Source organism: Lissotriton vulgaris, chromosome 10 (genome assembly GCF_964263255.1).
Source record: "Lissotriton vulgaris chromosome 10, aLisVul1.2, whole genome shotgun sequence".
NCBI lineage: Eukaryota > Metazoa > Chordata > Amphibia > Caudata > Salamandridae > Lissotriton > Lissotriton vulgaris.
The window spans coordinates 298,215,836-298,240,765 of NC_141698.1; the positions used below are offsets into that span (position 1 = coordinate 298,215,836).

General features: G+C 43.4%; 1 protein-coding gene across 1 annotated transcript in view; it reads right to left on the reverse strand.

Moving 5' to 3' along the window:
- ALS2CL (ALS2 C-terminal like) overlaps window positions 1-24,930 on the reverse strand; it is a 719,895-nt gene that overhangs the window by 228,344 nt on the left and 466,621 nt on the right. Inside the window, exons 8-10 of the mRNA XM_086941072.1 lie at window positions 8,731-8,850; window positions 8,471-8,547; window positions 5,181-5,247 (exon numbers count right to left, since the gene is read on the reverse strand). Of these exons, the coding sequence (XP_086797198.1) occupies window positions 5,181-5,247; window positions 8,471-8,547; window positions 8,731-8,850 (264 nt within the window). The remainder of the gene's footprint in view (window positions 1-5,180; window positions 5,248-8,470; window positions 8,548-8,730; window positions 8,851-24,930) is intronic.

The window sequence follows — 24,930 nt, forward strand, 5'->3', positions numbered from 1 at the left end:
AGCTCTAGGACAAAATAAAATTATCACTCAAACACCATTTTTTTCTAAACCAAACTCTGGGTACCTTTAAAGGTGCAATGGCTGCCATGAGTTTGGCCACAATTGTCAAGACTCAGCAAGAAACTGCAGCACTCTGGATACCCAGGGAGAGTGTTGGGATACATGGATGCAGAAATAACTTACAGAATTATCTTGGTGGATTCAGGCTTGTGTGAACATTCAGAGATACTCACTATTGCGTCTGCCTATACAACCTTAACACTCTGGATATAGAATGGTACAATGTTGGTTAGAGCGTATGTTTCTCTTCACCACCCGTCCAAATCATAAAAATGTCCTCAATGAAACGTAGCCACGTTCCAATATATTCTGCAAATGGATTATTGTTGTGGACAAAAGTGTCTTCGTACAAGGGCATAAATAATACCGCCAGCTCTGGGGCAAAAGGACACCCCATAGCCACTCCTTTGGTTTGAAAAAAGAATTCCTTGCCAAAGCAAAAGTAATTCTTTTTGAGGGCAAATGATGCCAAATCTACTAGAAACTGGGTTGGCACCTGAACTGGTCTAGTTCTTAGATCTAGAAAATAGGAGAGCACTGCCACTGTCCTTTTGCCCCAGAGCTGGCGGTATTATTTATGTCCTTGTACACAGACACTTTTGTCCACAACAATAATCCATTTGCAGAATATATTGGAACGTGGCTACGTTTCATTGATGACGTTTTTAGGATTTGGACGGGTGGTGAAGAGAAACTTACGCTCTTCCATAACTGGTTGAATGCTAGAACAGTTGACATTCAGTTTAGCATATCCCATTCGGCCAACAAAATATCCTTCCTGGACATTGAGGTGTACCCGGCTGAAGGTAAATTGGCGACCTCACTCTTTACCAAACTGACGGACAGAAACAAGGCCTTATTGTTCTCGAGTAACCATCCGAGAAACTTGAAAGAAAATATGCCATACGTCCAATTTTTACGCATTCGCAGGAATTGTTCTTTTAATGAAGATTACAATCTGCATGCTGGGAACTTGGTAACCATACTATGCGAACGCGGTTATCCCAGGAAATTGGTCCGAAATGCAATGAAACAAGCTAGATGGACCCCAAGGGAGTGTCTACTTGAACGCAGAAGTAAACCATAAATGAAACGTCAAGTCTGCGTCACGACTTTCTGTCCTATTGCGAATAAACTCAAAAAAATCATTGGGCAAAATTGGCATTTGGTTAAGAATCTGGATGACAACTTACATGCACCACCGCTGTTTGCGTTCAAAAAAGAGAGCAGCATTGCTAATTACGTAGTGAGAGCAGCAGCCCCTAGGGAAGCTCAACCAACATTGAGACAACTAATGGGTTTAAGTCCCATTGTAGGCCACCATAAATGTGGCACTTGTTTATGCTGCGAACTTACTGTGGAAGGTTCACTTTTCCAACACAAAGGAATCTCATAGAAACACGACTCATTTAGCAACTGTAAGTCAAAATACGTCATCTATGGAGTATTATGTCCATGTGGGCTCCTGTACATTGGAAAAACCAATCAGGAAATCCGCCAAAGAATTTCCCTACATACATCTAGAATCAAGAATAAAGTGGAAACAGCGCCACTTGTGAACCATTGGACCAGATTAAAACACCAAATAAGTGACCTCAAATGGACAGTCATTTCCAAAGTTGAAAAAGGCCCACGTGGAGGTGATTAGGATCTAAAGCTGTCCAAAAGGGAGGCACTCTTGATTGTTAAGTTTGACACGGCTGTGTCAGGCCTTAACGAATTATCAGAGATCTATAAATTATAGGCATTCCTTGTTTTCCAGAATGTCCCACAGATATTCAGTTCTGACCTGTTCGCATGCTCCAGAATGTTCCTGCCACAGACGTGGTTTTGTCCTGTAAACGTAGCTCCTGTGCCAGCTTCCTTCACATCGCCTTCCCACCCTATTTGACAAAAGCATCCCCCATTCGACAGTTCTCTCCCAGTCCCATATCCATGTGTGCCACATTGCACCGTTTCTTACACTTGCCCAGAGCTTGCACACCAGCCTGCACTCTCTTCTATGTAAAATGAGTGTCTCCGCCCGTGTCAACACTGTATTGTACTACATGTCCCAGCATTCCTTTTTTTATATAGGACACAGAGGCTCCACTTTATTTAATAAATTGCTTTAATTGTCATCGGATTAATTTGTATAACCAAATGGCATGTTCATTTTCAAGGCCATTGCGGACTACATCAGCTCATTTCTACTATTTTTTTACCGATTGCGGGTTAGACCTCCCCGTGACGCCGTCCGGACTACATTACCCAGAACTAGCTGCGCCTGCACATGCGCAGTGTGTGCAGTGCTCCCGATGCTGATTTACTCGAGGACACGGCTGCTTCTCCGGTGTTGACATCGGTAAGTTTTTGTTTACCTCACAGCCCCGGACCTTCCTATATGATTGATGAGGTAATTTTTCCCAGACATACGCTCCTGAGACCACGCTAAATCTGCATTGTATTAATTTCTCCATAGTGTGGTGCCCCAGTTCCAACTAATTTGACAACGCTTGATTTACCGCTTTACAACTGCTTCACCCCGCATCGCCGTGCGAGGATTTTAACGGTAAGACTACGCCGTGCTCACACTCTTCGGGCACTTTCAAAGCCCTTGGCGCACCTTGCTGGAATTTTCCACGTTGTTTGTAAGAAATCAGGCCAATGACAGTTCGTTTCTTGCATTAGGTCCTCCCATTTTCCCTCCACTCCAGCGAGCTGAGGACATGATACCAGCAAGCTGAGGACACAGTGCACTCACCCTGAGGTAAGCTACCTGTCATGGTATCCATCCACCTTTTTATGTTTAGATACCAGGGTTTTGAAAGGATGCATTGCTGATAAATCCCCTCTTTCTCTTTCCTTTTTTCCCCCTCCTAACTTTTCCAGGAGTCTACCTCTGTGGACACGCTTTATTGGCTAAGGATAGACTGGTAAGCTGGAGTTTTGCCTAGGTGTAGTAGTGCTCTTAAGTTTTCTTGGTTTTTAGACACTAGACAAATGGTTTTTTCTGTTACCTTTTACAGAGCTGATTGGCCCTGAAGAGAATCCTGAGAGCAATAGGGATTCGAAACGCGTAGGCCTTTTGGTCTGCTGGTTGCGTCTTGGTGCTTCTTTGTTTTGCATCTTGATATGCATCTTTACACTTGAATTTTGATGATTACGCTCAAAATCTTATGATTCAACTGAATTGTTTATAGTGTATTGCTTAGAACATTAGGGAATACTCTTTATTTTTGTAGCAGACCTCGTACTTCACCAAATGGTGTATTGCCCCTCCAGATTGTGTGGGGTACCTAGTTTGAATGTTTGAATGTAAGCTAATTGATTGTGATATGTTTGAAGAGTTATGAGTGATGGTATGCATGAGGTTTTATTCCACTTTTGTGTCCTGATTTTTATTGTTGTCATACAATATCGTTTTGAACTGCAGCATTAATCTATAAATTGTGTACAATCAAAATATTTCAGAATAAACAGCTATTTATTAGCACATACAAGTATTGAACTGTGGTCTTTACATTGTTTATTAACTTTTGTTTTGAAATTGAGTATCAGTATTGGCATTTCTCTTCTGTTTAGTATATCAGGATCAGCCTTACTGATTAGAGCCAGCCCCAATTGGTACAGCCCTAAATGGTACTGATTCAGAACAGTAGCCTAGTGAAATATGTCAATACAACTTCTTTAATTGGGATAGATATGTGTGTATGGCTTTAATTATGTGAGGATTAAAGATAGTTTATTCGTTGGCCTCTACATGATTTTATCCTCAATGTTTATTACCACTAACTATCTGGAAAGTTGTTGTATTTGATGACTTTACTGATGAGCTGAAGCTCTAGCAATCCCTCTGTTGTATGCGGCTAATGGATGGAAATGCAATACCAGTGCTGCAATGCCACAGGTGAAATAATGAGCTGGTCAGTCAAGTTACGCGTTATACGGCCCATCTTCCTGTGGATAATTTCAATCTACTACCACACGGTTTACCTTCCTTAATTATGCCGCGGAGGGCCAATTGAGAACCCTGTGATGATAACCGCAAGAAACTAAGATGAAGTAAAAATGCCCTGTGGGTTCCTACTGTTGAGGGTTCTTCACATCTTATAAAGAAGTTCATTGATGATATGCTTGCCTGTTAAACTAGACTATGGCATATTACGGTAGCAAGGAATAACCAGTCAAAAATACTTTTGCTGTCGGTGCATGTGTCCCAGGTAACAATGATCTGTAGTATGCTTTCAACAATGATCTCCATAAATAAAGAGTATGAGTTCCAGAAATATTGATGAGCTAAATTTAAGTTTGGATATAATGACTCAAAAAATATTTTTTCATGTATACGAGGAACAGCAATTTGTTTGAGACCAATCTTTGTTTTCCTTACAGGGACTTTTGTGGATTATGTTGGTGTGAGTCAAACATGTTCCAGGAGGAATTATAGTTTGAGCTTCCTCCGGTCTTGTTAATAATGGGAGTAATGGTTGGTGGAATCAAATATTAGATAAAAATATGGCTTAGGTTTTTCCTCATTCTGGAAGTAAAGACATTATTTTCAATGATATGGATTTCTTGGCATAGATATTGATTACAGGGAAAATAATCCATTAATGTTTTTCCAGCCAGAGGGTTGGTCTTAACGGTCAGATCATTCTATGGGCACTCACTCACTTCACAATATCAATCTTAATTGTTTATTGGCTCAGTGTCACCTGGACTGAACCATTAATGATGACGCAAGAAAATTCTCCATCATTAACGTACAATAGCCATTCAATATGATGAAGCATTCACTCATGTAAATATGGTTTCTCAGTAGATTGTGTTAGGAGTAATATTTAGTTTTTACAGTCATGTGTCCCTGTGTGGCCAAACTGTTGAAGTTAATGGCTCTGGATAGTTCTCAGCAAATAGTATTGAGGCATACATTGTAAACCAAACTTCTTCAAACTCATAGCGAGTTTGTGATGTGGTCATCAGGGGTCTTCATTGATCGCTGCATGACAACCCAGTATGAGATTTCGCTAGTCATTAAAATACCTTTAAAAACATGACAACATCCTGCTTTTCTTGCAGCCCACTTTTAAAGCAGAGTCATTCAGGCTACCCTGGTAAGTTTTATGTTGTTAACTAACCTTATGCTCCGGTTCTTTGGCTAATAAAAATATCTCCTCCTCTGGCGTGGTAATGCGTAGACTGTGGCTGGAAAGCAATTTGAAACAGTTGTTAAAATGTATATTCTTCGACAATAGAGTATGCATATCATTTACAATAAAGATAGCACTTTAGAAATTGTTTACTGAACTCACATTTCTGTCTTTCAAAGTTGAAATATGTATTCCTTTAAATACTTCACGAAATGCTAACGAGTTTGATTTGCAACTAACTCCATCAAAGTACATGTTGTAATCACTTTAGCAGTGGCAATCCACCTTTTGTGAATATGCAGACAAAACTTGGATTTGTTGGTCTTTAGTGTTGGAATCTGTGGATGGTGAGACTCAGTCGTGGAACTTTGTGGAGAAGTGTGGCTCAATGGTTAGAGCGGCAGACCCTGATGCAGAGATCTGGCCCGGGTTCAATTCCCGCCTCAGCGGCTCTTGGGCTCAATTTCCCCGGACCTGATAATTCTCGTCTTGGTGCCTATTCTAATCATGGGTCCCATTCTGCAACTCTGGGCAATAGCTTGCTTAATCTCCACAACGGCCCAAACAACGCTAGGATGCCTGGCTTCACCTTGGGGGTGCCCAGGAGTGGGCACTTCACAGGGTAAGGCCAGGAAGGGTTCCTCAGCGGTATTCGTACAAGCGCCAAGATTCCTCATGGTGATTCGTGTGCTATACAAGTACCATTACATTACATTTACATTACATTACATTACTGGGCACTGCAGCAGTAACGGTTAATTAATTCCTAGTTATTAAGATTAGTCAGCCTAACCAGACCCAGAAAGCTCTGCAACTTTAATAGGCCTCACCAGAGGTTGTGATGTAGAAATTTCATTCGGTCTTTCAGACGGCTCTTAGAGCTGCACGTTTGGATTCAGGCAGCGCTCTGGGCAAGGAGCTGAGATTGTTTGCTCTACTTGGTGTCAGACGGGTTTCATCAATATCCACACGGGTTTATGATGGATGCTATTGTTGCAGACAGTTGAAATGGCTGTGGTAACAGTGCATATCGTATGATTCAGCTATGCTTCCCTCTGGGCTGGGACATGAGGGAGAAGCTAAAACGATTGACAGGAATGGAGCAGCAGTGTTCGTATTAGAAGTAATGTGATCCAACATGATGTTTGTTTGGACAGGCCAAACCTTGACCACATTACAAGACCTCTCTTTAGGATTGTTAAAGAATGTGGTAGACGGACTTCCCAACTTGTACTGAGAGGACAGATGAAAGAGTAGAGGAGTCGAGCCGCCCAGTCTGCACAGGTTTGGTCATGGAAAGAGACAAGCATGTCCTTAGAGCCTTATTTCCATTTTCAGAAAGAGGTTTCTTGATGCAGACATTTTTTTTCATTTACTAAAGTGATCAAGACCATAAGAAGAAACCTATCTAATGCGGCTTTGGTATGCACAAACGTCATCAGAATCCCTGACAACTTTGCACATGCTCTAATCATTTGGCCTTTGGCACTCATCTATGCTTAACTAGGCCAAGTTTTTGAGGCAGGCACTGGTTGCTTGTAGTTCCGGAAGCAAGTCCTTTATCCACCAGCGCAAACAATCAATGCAAATGAGTAGCTGAATTTGTTACATCACACCGTGGTGGCCTGTCTCTGACTGTCCTTCACTGATTGTTGACTTGCTTTAGTGTTGTGCTTTCATGTTGTGGATCGCAAAGGATTGCAAGGCTGGTTTGAGAGGTGAAACCAAAGTATTCCCACCGCAAAAGCATTAACAAAGAGCTGAGGGCTGATATGCGAGGGTTGATGTGTTTCTGTTATTGTCTCCTCTGTGCCCTGCTCTTTCTGTTCAATTTAGAATTATGTCTGTTAATCCTTTTGAGCCATTCCTTCTCCTTGTGGGCTAGGCAGAGAAGCAAAAAAGAGTTAGAGAAAATGATGAAACACCCACTGCTGCAGGCCTGTTGTTGCGGGAGTTGCCTGTCACTCAAGGAAGAACACTTCAGATGCTCCAGGCCATATTGACAACAAATTGGAGTTACATCAAAATAGTTTGCAAAGGCTGAAGTACTCTTGGGTGGTAATGTAATTAAACTTCACCTGCAGTGCCAAAAAAGTCAAATTGTATCAAATATTAGTGGTGTTTGGAGGGACAAGCTGTGAGGGGAACAGAAGGGGGGATTAGTGACAATAACAGTGATCAGTAGAGAGGTATCGGTAGAGTGGGTGTTCTTCGTTCCTACTCATTTTCCTCTCAGATTACAGGTTACATGTATCTTGGGAGCAATTTGGGTATTCTTCTACAAATTCCTGAATAAAGTTGGTGTGGTTGTACCGTGCTCACTAGAAACTCATTATTGCCACCCCTGATGTTATTAAATATGGTTGTACAATAGTAGTTTCCTCTGCACTAGACAGAGCAGCGTGAACAGTAATACATGGCTCCATTACTCACTGGATCTAGGTCTGCTCCTTACCAATTAGTCATTTGTGAATTGGAATTAGGGAATCTTGATCTTTAATCCCATTTTATGGTCTCCGGTAAGGACAATTACAAAGACTACCCTTTTACCACATTTTAAGAAACTGTTTTAAATGTAACGATTGTACTGGTTTTAATTAACTATACATAATAATAAAAATTTACCCAATTTACCCATTTAATGGAGTCATACGTTACATGTACGACCACAAAATCCTTTGGGAACTATTTCAACTGTCTATTGAAATCACATTGCACCAACAATGTGTCCCTGAGTTGGCTTGAAATATTCCCCTATTTCCCCAAAACCAGTCTAAAAAATGTATTCTGTATCTATTGCCCCATGAGTCTTAGATCAAGGATCAGAAATGTGTTATATTTCCAGATCACAATTCCCTTGAACCTTGTTGGAAAACTCAAGGCAAGCATCCGTATTCCATATGGTCCATCCAGTCCTTCATGTCTTTTCCATATCCCATGAATACGTATTTGGTCCTTCAGAAAAAAAGAGAACAAACACAATTGTGCCTGGCCGGCCAGATCTGCAATAGTCTTTATTTCCGTTTATCGAATAGACACACAAAGTGACCATCTTCAGAAATGGGAAATTACTTACTCTATGCAACACTGACACAAAATTTAGATAGATGAAGCTAACTTGCTGTCTAAAGTTCTATTCTTCATCATATATCATGCACATTAATGAACGTCTTAATGACAATGTGAAATTGGGTTGGACCACACCTTCCATGAACACACCTTCCCTTGAGGATATCACAGACACATCATAAGTCAGTTCCAGGGATAGCTGTACTCACTTGTCTGAAGGAAGCTTTTCTGGTGATGTGGAATCTACCCAAACCGTTTTCAGGTCAAACATTTGGACTTCATATCCCTAAAAAATAAGAAAATAATGGAAGCCTTTACTAAGCAATCTGAAACCAAACAATTAAGCTTCAGAAATAACTTGTAAAGCCTTTTGTAACTATGGCAGAATCTTTTCAACATAGAAATTTCAACCCCAGGAGTAAATATATTCTTTTTCTTCTCTAGTCTTCCTCTGCCAAGCTAGACTCACCTGAAGAAGGACCAGAATATCATCAAATAGAAGAAATCTTTCAGACCGTCCTGTGCTCATTGAGACCGGTACATTGTTGCTGTCTTCGATTAGCCGGCGCTCTGGATTACACAAGGATAGCTATAAAATAAAAATATGCACAAACTGTGACTATGCAAACCCCTTAGCCATGAATATTACCAGCTAGATCACATGTATAAGCCACAGTTCATACAAGTAGCCTACTAGATTTTGTTTTAGTTTTTACCCCATGTCATTGCCACCGTAGTATTTGTCATATTAATTTTATATCAGGGGAAACCATTACTGTTCCGGTTTGTGACTGACCTTTACGCTATAGCCGCCAGAATTCCAATTCAGTAGCTATTCCATGTTAATTTTCGAATGTTTTAAAGGCTAAACAAAACACCTAAATACAAGCAAACAAAGAATATCTCCGACATGAATGACTGGATGGTCTGAGAGGCCCTGCCTGTACTTAGTAATTGACAAGAGAACAATAAGAATTCCCCTAGGCCCAAGCTTGGAAACCTCCAATAGATGGTGTACAAACTTCCCACACAAAAATGACAAATATATACAAATATATTATTTATAAAACGTGTAACACATATCGAAAACAATTCATCAAGTTTACAAATACATAAAACTTCATTTATTTTAAAGGTAGCCTCTATTGCACATAATTGAATGATGAATCATTATATATTTCTAATACTTTCTGGATTCCAGAATGCCCAGAGGTAGGCCTCTCATAACTGTCAATGCGTTTCAGTGGATAATATTATTATGAACCACCTTCTTCAGAACTAACAAAGCATTTGACATATACATAAAATCTTTCCAGTTAACGTTCAACCATTTGTAAACACATTAAAATCACCATCTAAATTTTTCATTAGTTCTTTTAGAGTCAATTCTCTTCATCAAGGTGCCTTTACAATGGGATGCATCTAATCTGTAGATATGCGGACATTGTATATGCGAACCAACCAAAAGAATAACGTGTATTTCTACGGAAGTTGATTCACACACATATGATGTTTTAAAATCAACTGATCCCTCCAGATAAATGAAGTGCACTGACCATACGTTTACTCCGAAAGCATGGCATAAATTCAAGAATGCTATTTGTTTATGCCAGTAGACCATTAAATGTCCAAAAAGTTTGCGAGTGGCTAATCAACTTTATAAACGGCCACTCTTTATATCAAAGACAATATGTGGCAAAGAGTTGCCTGTACAGCAAGGAGTCTTCTGTACAACAGTGTCGCATGGGGGTGTTATCTGTAGTGCGGAGCTCCAGTTCATTAGGAGGTGGGTGCTCCTTGCATGATGATGTCCCCTGAAGTGGGTTGGAGTGCGAAGTTGGTGTAGATCCGGAGTATTTTGTTGTGGAAAAAGTCAAAGAGGTCTTTGCAGTGGGTCTGTTAGGGGTTGATTGTGTTGTAGGCTGCTGTTGGTTTGGTGAATTCTATGATGATGCTGAAGAGTACTTTGCCGGAGTTTGATTAGGATTCAAGTCAGAGCACAAGGGCCACTTTTCTGGCTTCTTTGATCAGTAAGTGGTACCTTCTGCGTGCGGGAGTTTAGGTGTCCAAAGATATATTGCCTCAGCTGGTTCTTCCTCTTCTTTCCAGTTGTTTGCAATTGCACTTGGAGTCTCTTAGGTCTTCCATGTACCGGCATGCTTGGGTGTGAGTTCTTGTATATCTGATCTTCGTGGGGGCCAGGGTGTTTGTGTAGTCTCAGATCCAGTTGTTGAAGGTAAAAAGATTGTTCTGTTGGTCGCCTGTGAGGATCGGGTAGTTGGACCTAAAGGTGTGGGTCTAGACTGCACCTGTTATGTTATTCCAGTTGTGGCTGAGGTTCACGGAAGGTTTGGGTTTTCTGGGGTGGTGTGTGTTGATGTAGAAGGGTATCATGGAGTGGTCTGTTCATGTGAGCAGGGTGACGTGGCTGAAGGTGATCTTGTTACTGGCTGTGAAGACTGAGTCGAGTGAATGTCCAACTATGTGAGTTGGGCCTTGTACTAGCTATGTGAGTCTGATGTTGTCAAGGCTTTCTAGGAGGTCATATGCATTGCCGTCCGTTGGGTCATCTAAATGAATGTTGAGGTCGCTGAGCAGGAGTTCGTCATTGGATTTAATGCCAATGGGAGGGATGAAGTTGGTGAGAAAGTTTCTGAAGGTGGCACGAGGTCCTGGTGGTCAGTAAACAAGGGAGCCTGAGATGGTTGTGGAATGACTGAGATGAAGTTTGAGGTGCAGGTGTTGCATGTGTGTAGTAGGTTCATCCATTGAGGTGGTGAAAGTGATGGTGTCTTTGTGGATGACCGTGAGGCCTCCTCCAGGTTTGTGGACACTGTTGCAGCAGATGATGTTATAGACGGGGGCTGGCCACCGTTATGTCAGGGTGGAGGACGGGCTGAGACAGGTTTTGGCGAGAGAGAGAGGATGTCTGGGGAGTGTGTGTGAATGAGTTCCCAGACCTTTGTGGGGTGTTGGCAGAGAGTTCTGGTGTTGAGGATCATGAAGGCGATGCTAGGTGAGGTGTGTGCAGGGGGTGGTGTGGAGGAGATTCTGCAAGGGAAGTGGCAGTGAGCGCTTGAGAATGGACCTTATATGCGATGTGGTGTGGAGCGGGGACAGCAGTCGTGGTGGTGTCCGGTGTTGATTGCAAACAAGTCAGTGGAGTTGTAGCAGTTCTGGTTGGGCAGATTGGGGTTTCCTGTCCTAGGCACGGTTCAGGTGTGGATGGGCACTGAAGAACTTGCCTTTGGTGTGTCAGCATGTCCGCTGTGCAGTCGGGCAGCGGCCACAATTAAGTAGGTCCTAGGAGGGGGTGGAGTGCGAGGGATGGGCGTTAGCTGGGGGGTGGGAATCCACAGGCAGAGAAGGCACAAGGAAGCAGCGGAGAACAGCGGGAGAGCAGGTAAGGAGAGGGAGGAAGAGGGAGACAGGAAAAGCATGGGAGGGAAGGGAGTCCTGGAGCAAGTGGAGAAGCAGAAAGGCAGATAGCAGAACCGAGTCAGGGCAACAAAAAGGTGCAAATCTGGTACCAAATGACTACAGAGAGCACAAAAAAGGGCACAAAAGCTGAGTGCAAGGACAAAAGAAGGCACAACAGCAGGGCACGGAAGTCAAAACGGGCACAAAAGCTGAGCAAAGAAGATAAAACGGGCAACAAAGATGAGTACATAGCCTCTCGGGACATAGCGGGACATATCTGTTTCCCGGACCGCAACGGCACAAGCAGGAAAACTGTGTTTGCTCTCACTTGGCGGAAGCATTTATAAATCTCCCTCCAAGTGGGAGCAAGCACCAGGTATGCTATCAGCAGATAGGAGCTTTAAAATGCTACTGTCCGCTGGGATTAGACTTTAGATCAGTTTCCCTGCCTCATTAACTGCTCCCTGCTGGTGGGAGAAATGCCAGCTTCCACTGGATCCGGCAGCCAGCTGGGGTCATGGGGGACTTTGTGCTACCCCTACAGATCCCTACAACACTATAGCGGGTGCCCTAGCTGGGCTCCAGGGTACCCACCTTTTTCTGCACTGGGCCTCATAGGACAAGGTCCCTGGGTACAAAATCGGTTCAGAGAGGTGGGCTTTGTGCCCCTTCCTCCTTCAAAATCAGCAAGAGGAGGCAGGCTGTGTGCCCCTGCCCCATAAAAGTTGGACTGGGTAACAGCGGATAGTCCCCAGGGTTGAAATCGGCTAGGGGAGGGTGGCCTTGTGCCTCCCCCTCTACTAAACAAGCATGCCAGACCCCAGAGAATTGGGTCCCTGGGGTCAAAATTGGCCCCGGGATGGGGACTACGTGTCCCCTCACCCTAACAGGTACGCTGGGTTGCATTTACGTATGGTAATTAAGTACTAATTTACGCTAAAAACCCACTAGAAATGTTATGAAAATGAACAGAGCCTAAAATAAGTAGGTGTGGTGAAAGGATCTGTTTTTTTTAACAACTTCAGAAATTCACTGACAAAACCAAAGGTGAATATGTCAGTTATAACATTAATGTTTTAAACTTAAGACACATACCTTCACCAGTTATAACTATAACTTGTCCCCTGTCATACTCTGCTTATGACCTCTCATATGACATCACTCATGCCATGTTCTATGACATCATGTATTCCATCTACATCATTGATGACATCACTGATGACATCCTCCAATGAGTGTGCAAGTTTGTTTTATAATTTACATAGTGGCGGGTAGCCTAATTTTTTTCAGCATGGGTCCAGCTAATGGGCGTAAGTGTTTACAAAACACATTGGCACCATAGGTGTGTACAGGTATTGAACATGATATAAATATTTGTAGTAAAGAGTAATTCTGTGAGCAGATGACAGTGGACGACTTGTGCTTATTTTGTTCCATACAAGTTTTTTCGTTTTGCAGAAAACGTTTTAAACAAGAGTAGGATAGATAGGATTTTTATTGTTTCAAGTTATTAAAAACATCACAATGTAAAAGAGAAAAAAAGCACAACATGCAACTCTGATAGGGACCAGCCTCCCAAAAGTGCAAGGGGCAATAATAATGACATGTAAAAAAGATTTACCCAGAATAACGCCAACTCTAAAAAGGTTTGGACTGTCCCAAGAATCACTATAATTTCTACTGGTTCTGTTACTGTTTCTAGGTGCGACAAGCCAGCACTGTAAGCATCCTCTATGCGGGTGGTTCTGATCCCAGCGGTATATCTCCTAAAAACATATTGTATTTTGACTATGGCTCAGCAAACAATTCCAGCACAAGCAATAACACCGTCTCCCCAGCCCCTTTGACCATGTTAAAGGGCCCCAGTAATGGGGTATCAGTGATAATGCTACATACATGATCAAAGTTCCGTAACACCTAATATACAAAAACAATTGCCTATAAATGTCAGTCTTAATCACAGAATGGAACCAGTGTTCAACTCTGTACAAAACATAGATAAATAGGAATAAGAATGTGATAAAGAGCATCCCATAGAGATAGTCCAGCCTAAAAAAATCTTAATAACACCAATGATTAGAAGCTGGTACCAAAGTCAATGTTTCTTGAGCTTCTTTGAGAAATTTCGCACAACAGGCCGATAACTGCGGCCTCAAATCCCTCAAACATGCAAAGATAGCCATGTTGCATTGGCTTATACTAAGATTACGAAACAGCGGTTTCAGCCAAAAACATCTTAGATTTTAAAAAATTGGTCAAACACATACTACGTGAGTGTAGGTATACATTTGGCAGATTACATTGCAGATACCCGTAAGATCAGGCCTGTTCATTGTAGAAGGCAGTTTTTTAAAACTCATTGTCATTGACAGAGCCAAAACTTTAAGGCGCTCTAAATGTGTAGCATGTGGACCACAGTTATTAAAATAAACACCAAAATATTTGAAACTTGTACCAGGACCACATTGTTTATGGAAAAATAGAATTTTGACGGACGTTTGTTTCTGAGTCCACAGGCCATGATTTTCATTTTGCTGTAATTATTTTCAAGTTTGTTTTCAGCACAGTAACAAGCTAGGGCCGCAAATGATTGATTCAGCTCTGCCGCAGTATGATCAAATAGTAAAGTGTTGTCTTCATACTGGAGGCATTGTACATGAAGGCTTGCAAACTTCAGAGGTACGTGTGACTCCCAATGCTTTATTAATGTTGGCCAAATAAAGAATGGAGCAAGATTGCAGCCTTGTTGTACTCCAGTAGTGGTCTTGCTTATATGGGTGGTGACTCTGTTAGATGTAGCTTTCACTTGTGCCCATGTATTGCTGTATAGGCGTCTGATGGCATTTAAAAGGCCTTCCACAATGCGCCAGCTCTACATGTTCTGCCTCAATCGCCCTCTGTCCACTCTATCAAATGCAGTTTTGAAGTCTTTTGAGGCAACATACAGAGGTGGGGGCTTTTTGGTATTCTTGTTTTTAATAATCGAGGAAAGTAACTTCAGGTTGTCTTCAGTTCCGTGCTCAAGTCTAAAGCCTGATAGTGCGATGGGAATAAGGGCCCAGTGCTGGACCACTCTTCTAGATCCTTGTTTAAAATTTTAGTGAAGCATTTACCTTCCACATCCAGTAAGGCAACAAGTCCGAAGTTGGCAAGGTTAAAACATGCTCCCTTTTTAGGTCTCGGCATCGAGACCTATTGTCGCCGAGTTCGCTCTCAACGGAGACAGAGCGGTGCACGAGCCGACCAGGGTCTGTGGACGCGCACACACACAGGCAGGCAGGCAGGCACGCGCCACGCACACACAGACACACACTCAGAGACAGACACACGCACACACACACACACACACACACACACACACACACACACACACACACACACACACACACACACACACACACACTCTCTCTGCCCACTCCCTCTCTGCCATCCCCCCTCTACCCCCACTCACCGGGCTCTTTCCCTCCGCAGCGGGTCAGTCACGGCAGCAGGCAGACTCGGTGTCTTCTCCGGCGATCTTCAGCTGATGTGCACGCCAACGCTGCGTCTCGTGCGCGCCCACCACGCTGTTTCACGCCCGTTGATCCTCAGTTTGTCCTCTCCTTCTTTCTGACTCAGTTGAGTTTGCCGGCTACGTTTTGCATATACTCTTTCCTTGCAATAGATCTACTCCTATTTTGGCACCGTGTCTTTCCCTTCATCTCATTTCTCCTACGTTGATCTTTCCGGCATTCATGCTTTATACTAACCTCAGAGTGAACATCCGTTTATTAAGCCCTGACTCATCCTAAACGAGTTACGGTAATTTGACCGTAAATAGCACAGGCACTGGTGTTGGAGCAGAAGTTTACACCAAAGTGCAAGCAGAGTTGCCGAGCCAGGCGCAGAATCGTGGCTGAGCTGACGCTTGCTACTGGAGTAGTTGCCACGGCCACACTGAAGAGCAAAAACAAGTAAGTGACTGATTCCCTTAACATTTACCCTACCATGATAGCGCAGCCACATGAACGCCGGTCCGTCTAGCTCTCCGCACGGCCCGCTGTGGCGACAGCTAACTGCCCGGTGTTCAGCTTAGAATGACCTTGTGACAGCTGCAAACGGCCGGCACAATCTGGCACTGCGGGGCCGGGCAGCAGGCAGTGATGCACTACCCATCTGAGCCAACATATCCTGACAGGCCACAAAACTGCTTGGCACAATCTCACAAACCACTGTGGGCAGCACATTGATTCCTACAGAAATGACCTGAGCGGAGGCCCAGGCAGCCCTAATCAGTGCAGACAGCGCCAGCGTAGTCAACTTTCAGCACGGCCAGCACCACTTAGTTTAAGTCAAGAACCTGTATACAGTAGCTCTGGGACTGCCTTATTCGCAGCCTACAGTAGATCTGGTGCTGTGGGGCAGGGCAGCAGGCAGTGGTGTTCCAACTGGGGCGGACACCGCTCAGCAGTGCTGGTAATCACTTTTATAGGGATGAACAATCATTTCTATAGTCAATGATAATGCAGTGTCCTGGTTGTCTGTAATGTGTGCCTCGCACCGTTTATTTCTGGTGTTTTCCAGCAGTTTTAATATCTTATACTTTCTCGCAGCTCAAATGGGTGTCATTTCTGATATTTAATTATGTTTCCCTCGTCTTCATTACTTGATTTTGCTAGCGTCAAAGTGTCACTCATAGTCTTTGAAATGTCACTCATAATTCAAGTAAAATTATGAAAATGTCACACAGCAATGTAAATGTAAATGTAAATGTATAGGAATTTATATAGCGCAAATCACCGAGCGGTTTCCAAGCACTTGCTTAGGGAACCCATCCTGGTATTCCCCTGTGAGATAACCCCGGCAGGGTATCCGCAAGGTGAAAGCCAGGCATCCCGCCGCGAGGGGCCGTTTTGGAGATTAAGCAAGCTATTGCCCAGAGTCGCAGAGTGTGAACCCGTGAATCGAGTAGGCACCAGAGCGAGAATTGTCGAGTCCATGGACATTTTTAGGACTCAAGACCCCGCCGAGCCGGGAATTGAACCCTGGTCCTGGGCTGACCTCTGCTTCCAGGTCGGCCTCCTCTAACCAGTTAGCCACACTTCTCCACCTTGGCAGCCATGGACCGGTTGTGCTCCGCCCCTGTGTCACGCAGCGCCGCAGGGGTGCACCTGGGCCGCCCTGTTCTCACCGATGCTGCCTGTTGTCCCTTTGTCTGGCTCATCTTAACGTCACTGAGACGTGGAACTGGGAGTCCTGCGGGCTGCATTGAATGCTGCAGGTTGAGTTCCCTGCGCCGAAGCTAGACGTTGCTCTCTGTAATCACTGACGGGCGAAGAGGTTGGTTTAGGTTTATTGTTTGTTTGCTTTATTTTTATGTTTTAATTATGCACAATATATAATTTCCTCTTGGCAGGGCAGTGACTCATGTAATGATCTCCAGGACAGTGGTTTGTGTGACTAGGATGTTGAGTGTTATCGTCATCCGGGTTTACCTGTTCCTTGAATGGGCAGGCTGTATAGTAAGTTGTGTGCAGTGTGTAAAGCTGCTGCATTGTATGTTGTGCTGACGCTGCCCGCCGCTTGTATACGCATGGGTGTACCGAATATGCACACCAGCAAACAGCTAGAAATAAGGTGGGCATGTAGAAGACCCCTTCTTTTGCAATGGATGTTGTGTCTTCTAGAAAACTGACCGCAGCCGTGCAAAATATGCTAATGCATAAATTATTCACAGATACGGACAGGGAAGTGCACGTGTGTGCGCATGCCGCGGTATAAATTGATCATTTAGTGGAACATGATATTTGGGATAGGTGGATAAGCAAGTTGGCTAGGTTGATGCGCGTGGGCGGATGGGCGATGGTTGGTGGGGTGGCGGACGGATGGATGAATGGGTGGCTTAGTAGCTACACAGGCAGACAGCACATAAACTAGTTGCATGGGTGGATGAATGGATGGGTAGATGGATGGATGGGTGCTCAGTAGTTAGACAACACCTAGCATGGATGGATGGACGGAGAGGAAGATAACTGAGATGTTGGATGGATGAATGGGTGGGATATTTGAGAAGATACAAAGGTGCTTCACGCCACGTGTGATAACCACAAAGACATCATGTTATGTGGCGCAGTGTTTGGCAGCAAGAGGACAGGTGCATTCATATTGATGGCAGACGGGCACCACCAGTCCCATTAGTCTGGTCGCTGCCCTACATGTTGCTCCCTGTGCACCCTGCTTAGTTGGATTTTGGTGTAGGCGCTACAGTTTGAGCAGTCTTGGCCATACACGTTTTTTGTAATGTGGATCTCTCACACATAGCCTGGCTCAGAGAAGTAACCCAGAAATGAGACCTCACCCAGAAGACTGATTTCATTGGCCCTTGGGTTTATTTACTATCACTGCCTTTGAACATACTTTATATTTGTATGAGTGCAGTACTCATGCCATGTCACTTGTGATATTTGGGGTAGATCAGTACAGTGTCTGTCTGCCTTAATTTGTTCATTACGCCACAACACAGACCACAAGTGGATTGGCCAGTGTTGAACTCTTTCCTTTACGGTGCTTCAGTTGCTTCACCCACCACCACCAGGACCACTGCCAAACAGCCCTCAGGATCATGGTTGTCACACCACCTTTGCAGTGATTTTTTTGTTACACTATACACCCATACCATTTAATTTCTCCATGAGCAGAACAAGCAAACAAACTGTTCAGCATCAGATTTCCTGTACCGCATGCACGTCGTTTAATGCAAGGGGAGAGTTGGCAATTGTCCAGGTCCCCACCCCCCAAGGGGCCCATATGAAAGTGAAATCTTTCTCTAGCTTAGTTCTGTCTGCTTCTTTATCTCAACCTTTGGCATATGATTCAATATTGTTTGGCACAAAAGGGCTCAAAATAAAAGAAAACAAGTAATAACATTCAGAGTTGTTTTGAAAAGCGGCCCCAAAAAATTTTCTTACCCAGGGCCCCGAAAATCTCAAATCTAACACTGCTGAACTGTACTTTCTGTAGTAACCCGGACTCCTGAGTATCATTTGAATGCGAAAAGTAATATTTATGAAGCCACTATGCAGTTGTAGATCGAATGTAGACTAGGACTCAACCCACAAATGTAAACGTTGACCTAAATTCTAAGGGTACCATTGTAAATTAGGTCCAAAGTAGTTATTACATTTTTGGTATCAACAACATTGCCACGTTTCTTATCGAACACAAGTGAGACAATGTACAATAAAAGTGTAGCATGCACAACTATTACGTAGTGATCACTGAAAACTCCCATCTCCAGCTCTGCCTTTGCTCTCACACTATTCATATATGTACCACAAATGTCCTTAGAACTTAGCGCTTTTCGTGGTGTGAAAGGAATAGTAAGGCATTTGTGTGAACAGTTATTTTTATCGAGTGGCCAAATATTCCTTTATTAACTTTATGGTATGGATACCAGTATTTCCCCGTTGGGTTAATCGATGTTAGGTTAGAATAGGCCTAAAATAAAATTTCTGTCAAGAGCAGAGCGTGGGGGGCACAGTAACCACCTGTCCCTTCACCCAAAATAATTCTAAGCTGAGACACTCCATGCAACAAAAAAAGCAAGGTATTTGCGATGAATTACAGCAATGAAAATAGATGTGCCTCATTGGTTGTTTTTTTAAGGAAAATGCCTGGGGAGCTGGAGAATGATATATGCATTCTTCTTGAGCGTGTTTTGCATGTTTGTTAATGAACGGGTATGTGCACTGTGCAGTTATACTAAAATATTCACAGTTGTCTATGAGATGTCGCTTATTAGTGCATATGGTATATGGTTAAAAGAGTGTTGCCCGTTGTTGGCAAAACTCTTTTAACCATAATTAACCTCATCACGCATTTTATACTTGCACACAATCTGTAGGTTGGTTACAGTCAACTATTAGTTAATTGATTAGAAGAATGCTTAGCTGCTGTAATGGTTTTATGGAGTTACGGAGGTGTGTTTAAAAGTGTTTCTTCATGTAATCCGATTTGAAATCCACCTCAGTTGGTTGACCCGTAATATTGTCCCTCACCTTGGTTTGGAGAAGTTCGAAATTTCTCAAAGTTTTGTCATTTTCCATTTTGTCCATGTGTTTACAGCAGGCGTCTCTCAATTTAGTGGATACATTGTTGGGTGTGAAATGTACCCTGCATGTTGTACAATTGTGTCTTCTGTCTGCATGCCCAAACTGTTAGTATCTGTATCTGGTTTTAAAATTGTGGTCCCCATCCTCACACTAATTCAGTGTGTATGAGATCCTAGGCCAGCCCTGGACTTAAGGTGGGTTCTGGACTTGTTTTTTAATGTTATGCAATATGCAAAATAAAGTGCCAATGTTTGCTTTACAGTTAAATGCATAAACAAAATAAAATGTTGCTTGCTTGCCAAGGCCAGACCATTAGACATTGCCAATGCAGGTTTTCTTATCCAGTTTCTACATAATTAAATAGGCTAAATTGGCTGCCAAGTCATCTTAATGGCTTAAGTCGTATGTAATTGGTTTGGATTGGTATTTTATGAAACATTTCCCATGATGTATGTCGTAATGCATAGCCCTGGGTGAATATAACTATTTACACTATTAATATGTGTGTGGCTCGGTGTGTCTGTGTGGGGCTCGGTGTGGATAGCTTTTTTTTGTAGGTGGCTCTATGTGTGATTAACTTTTTTTGTAGGTGGCTCTATGTGTGGGTGGCTCTGTCTGTGTGAGGGTGGCTCTGTGTAGGTGGCTCTATGTGAATGACTCTGTGTGAATGGCTCTGTATGGGTGGCTCTGTGTGGGTGGCTCTGTGTGGGTGTAAATGCAATAGGTCATGCATTTGCGAGCGATTAAGCTATTGGCATTGTAAATGACAATGCCATTTATTTAACGATTAAGCTATTGGCAATGTAAATGACAATGCCATTTATTTATGATTTTAAAAAAATAAAAAAATAATGAGCAATGCCAATAGCTCTACCTTTAATAATGCCGAGACCATTGCATTGTAAATGCTTGTATTATGTATTGTAATGAATATAGCATCTCACCAACTATCTGGCACTGAGTTTTCCATTAAACAGTTTTTAAAAAGGGGATTAAGAAGGGTGGCTAATTCTACTGTAACATTTTTTAAATATTCTTGTAGGGGTGCCATTCTGGCTGGGAGCTCCTGCAGCTCTAAAAAAAAGGCTAAAATATACCTAATTGAAGCCTTGGAGAATGTAGCATCAGCCCAAGATGAAATACTTTGGATTAAACTGGCACAATCTGCTAATTATTCAAGTGGAACCTCCTGATCATCTTCCATTTTTCCGGGATTGTACAAATTAAAGAAATATTACAACCATTGAGGGGCTGTGACCGCCGGAAACTCTTTTCGGGTATTTTGATTGGATTTTTTCTTGACAAAATTCCAAATATTCGCAGGATCATTTATTTTTAGGGCCTCATGTAATTCTACTCAAACCTGCTCCTAATTAGCACGGGCAATTTTCCAGGCATATAACCTACTATAAACCTTCCTCGTCTTCTAATCTCAGTAAATTCTCTGGCAGTGGCAGTACCTTTGTGAACCAACCTCTAAAGTGTATTTACTGGTGAGTAAAGTACTTGAAAGCTGCTTACCCATGTAAAATGCTGGGTAGAAATCTGATGTAGTCAATCAACGGGGTGGAGTAGTGTTACGTGGCAGAGAAGGAGGCAGGGACAAAAACTGGAAGTGGTTTGGCTTATTGTGCTGTTTATTGTGGCCTTTACAAACAAAAGAAGCAAAACAGGTCTGTTTCATGTTATGAGTCTTTTCACTCTCTTGCTCCAGAGAATGGGACTTCTGTTGGCAGAGACTTCGGTCTTCAGAACAGTACTGGAGATCTCTCCAATCGGGTTTCGGTGGGGGAAAAGGAAAACACAAGAAAGGCCTGATAAGGGAGGTGTTTTCTATTAAGTGGCACACAGTTTAGGGAAAAGGAGTGAGGGAGTAAACACCCGAACCATCACCGTGGAATCTTTATATCCTCAGGGGCGGCCTTAGGCATGTGCAAGCTGTGCACCTGCACAGGGCCACCAAACCCCAGGGGCCACCACGCCAATAAATATCCTAAATATAATAATCCTCAGAGGATGGATACATATTTGCGTGGTGGCCCCTGGCAGGGAGTTGGCGTGCTCCGGCTCTGTTCCACTTCCAAACACTCTGACCCCCTCCCCCCTTCACTTGCCTCTGCGCTCCGCCCGACCCCCTTTTCCGGGGCCTCCTACCTATGTTCCCTGCCCAGGGCCGCCATGAGCCTAGAGCCGCCCCTGATGTCCTATTCATAAAGAGTAATGTTTCGCTCTTTTTAGATTTATGTGGGCGGGGCATCCCTCTCTCCGACTTTCCCCTTCTCCCAAACGGCCCATACCTTTTGGAGCCACGACCCTCCGGGGCCGTGGCTGGAGTGCAGGTGTTGCCAGAGAGGTCCGGGTCCCTCGGTCTTCCGTCCTGGGAGAAATCGCGCAAGCCTGCTGGGCGGGTGCTCCCGTGGTGATGGCAGCTCCGAATCCTGGCGTCACGAGGAAGGTTTCCTCTTCTCCCTTCGTCTTCCAGGCTGTTGACTCCTCAGGTGTTCGGATCCGTGGGGAGACTGCCTAGTCTTCCATGTCGGCATCTTTGAAGGGGTGGAGATCAGCTGGCCAGGTCACATGATCGGCATCAGACGGAACCGCTGATTTAAAGGGCCACTGTTCTTCTGAAACTGCGGGAGGCTGAAAGTACAGAAGAGGACAAGGTGACAAGTAAGGGGGCATGGGGTCGAACAAGGAGACCGATGAGGAGGAGTCCGTCGGCAGCCCTTTGTTACAAGGAGCTAGTTGTATGAGTATATCTGGCTGTAGATCATTATTCCTCTTCTGTTTAGGATTCGTAAGTCTAAAGCATTTAAGGTGGCGGCAACCTTCTGGCCAACGTTGTCTCTCTTTGTTTGACCGGGCACAATCTCCGGGATACTCCATAGGTTGCAGCCATGGGAATATTTGGGGCGTTTCAAGCAAAAGTATTTTGAAGTCACCTACCAAACCCCAAATTTCTTAGGTGTACTGCTGGCGTAGGGACTTAATTTTAAAACATCAAACATGAATGCTTTCTTCTTCGGCTGCTTGGGATATAATAAATATTTCCTATAATAAGTGCAGGGGTATTTTCGATCACCTGATGAGCCTCAGAAAAATACAGGCCGTGGCCATATGTGCCAGGATTGTCCCATCTATCTTCAAAGCTTTATGGACAAAGATTGAGATACCTCCAGAGGCCTGTCCCCCTATAACATAGGGAATGGCCAGGACACAATATTCGTTTTGGTCCGGCCAAGTCATGTATAATAATTGCCATGTTTCTTGCAGGCAAATTAGGTCTTTGCAGCTTATTTTTTCCAGTGTTGAGCTGTCATTTAGGAGGGATTTTAGACCTCGTATATTCCATGAGCACAAGTGTAATAAGTAACTTGTTGTTTATTTCTTAGATGCTGGTGGTCTCATAGTCCATGGAGTGTCTCTTGCAAAGGTTAAACATCCACAGTTGGTTCTCGGCAGACAGCAGACTCTTTAGTTCGCTGCTTGGTCCATTGAGATTGTAATGCGTTCTACTGCTGATCGTGAGAAGGCTGACCAAAGCACAAAGTACTGAGTCAGGGTGCTGCAGGGGCTTATTTTTTGCAAGGAGCCAGGGATATTTTGGTCTTGTTGGCTTGCTTATATTTATTCTTCAGTCTGCCAAAATATTTGGATGAGTTTCTACCCTCCTGGTCATCTATTTTTTTCTACATAGTCCCTTTGTGGTGTCCTGTAGACTCTCTTTGAGCCCAAAGACAAACATAATGTAGATCAGATCTTTCAAGTCCAGTCCCCTCGGGTAAGGATGAAAACAGCTTGAGGAAGTTGCTCCCATTAAGAATATCTTTCTGGCCACACAAGACATATTCCGGTTGGAATATCAAGATTTGTTTCCATATTTTCAGGCTCTTGTTGGTCCTGATGTTTAGGAGAATCTGATAGATTACATTTCGTTGAGAATTTACTTTTCCTTTGTTTATATGTGGAGCATATGTAAATGGGCTCCGAAACAGGACTACAAGGCTGAGGGATCCAATGAGAGATTTCTGAACTGTGAGGCACTCCTGAGACTAAGGTGCAATTCTGCCTATTTGGACATATTGCGCAGTTCTGTCTTTGGGTGGGTGGAAAAAACTTGGCCTTGACTGTCGTTTGCCCAGTTATCTATTTGACGGAGTCGGTTGCAGTGAGAAAAGGATGACTGCGGGGCATCATCTCTTTCCACTTCTCAGAATAGGATATGTTCCGTCTGTGCCCCAGTGGTCTTTGTTATTTTGCTGATATTTGAGGAAGGCAACAATGTCCTAACAGTTTTATTATCCTCCTATGACGGGCCTTGCAGGCCTTGTCAAGACAGTGGCTGGGTGGTTGTTGGTTCAAGTCTTGTTGAGTGTTCAATGATTGATTCAACTTTTGAATCCCCCAGAATGGATCCTGCATCTCTTGCTGTCTTGCTTGTTTGAATGGGGGAAACAGGAGGCTCTGCCAATACTTATGTCGGTGATGGGTTACTAGGTAAAGTGTTTTCCTTCTCCAGAACACGATCTCCCAAGGGAGTGGGTGTCTTGCCTCTGGATTTTTTAAACATAGGATACAATTCTATTCTAAATTCTTCTTTTTACTTCTTGTTAAATTTCTTCAGACATTTCCTATTCTTTTTAGAGAGTTTATTTGAAGGACTCTCGGCTTGTGATGCATAGATTACTTTATGATCAACATTAGGTGCTATAACGTCTTCTTGGTCTTCGTTCAATTCCATGGAGCAATTGGGGATGTTCTGGTATTCACTTGCTTCGAATTTTGGATCCTTGGGGTTCCGTTCCAGGATTTTATCAACCTTTTGCTGTGGAACAGGCAATGCTTCATCAATATTCTGGGCGTTTCTTAAAGTAGGCCTTAAGTTGGTGTTACTTAACATGTTGCTTAGTTTGTATTCTGTAAGAAGATTCGATAATTTCCCGAAGGGCCAACATTTTTTCAAGGAGCAAAGAAAAATAACACTGCTCCAATGGCTTGTCAACCTGTTGCTAGACATTCCTTATGAGTGAATTTACATTATCCAATCGTAATTCAATCTTCTTCGGTTTGTTTGCCAAGGACTGTAATATTGAAATTGGAGAGTCCAATTTATCAGCATGCAGCACAGCCGCCTGCCTCATGGTTGTCAGTGTGCTGCC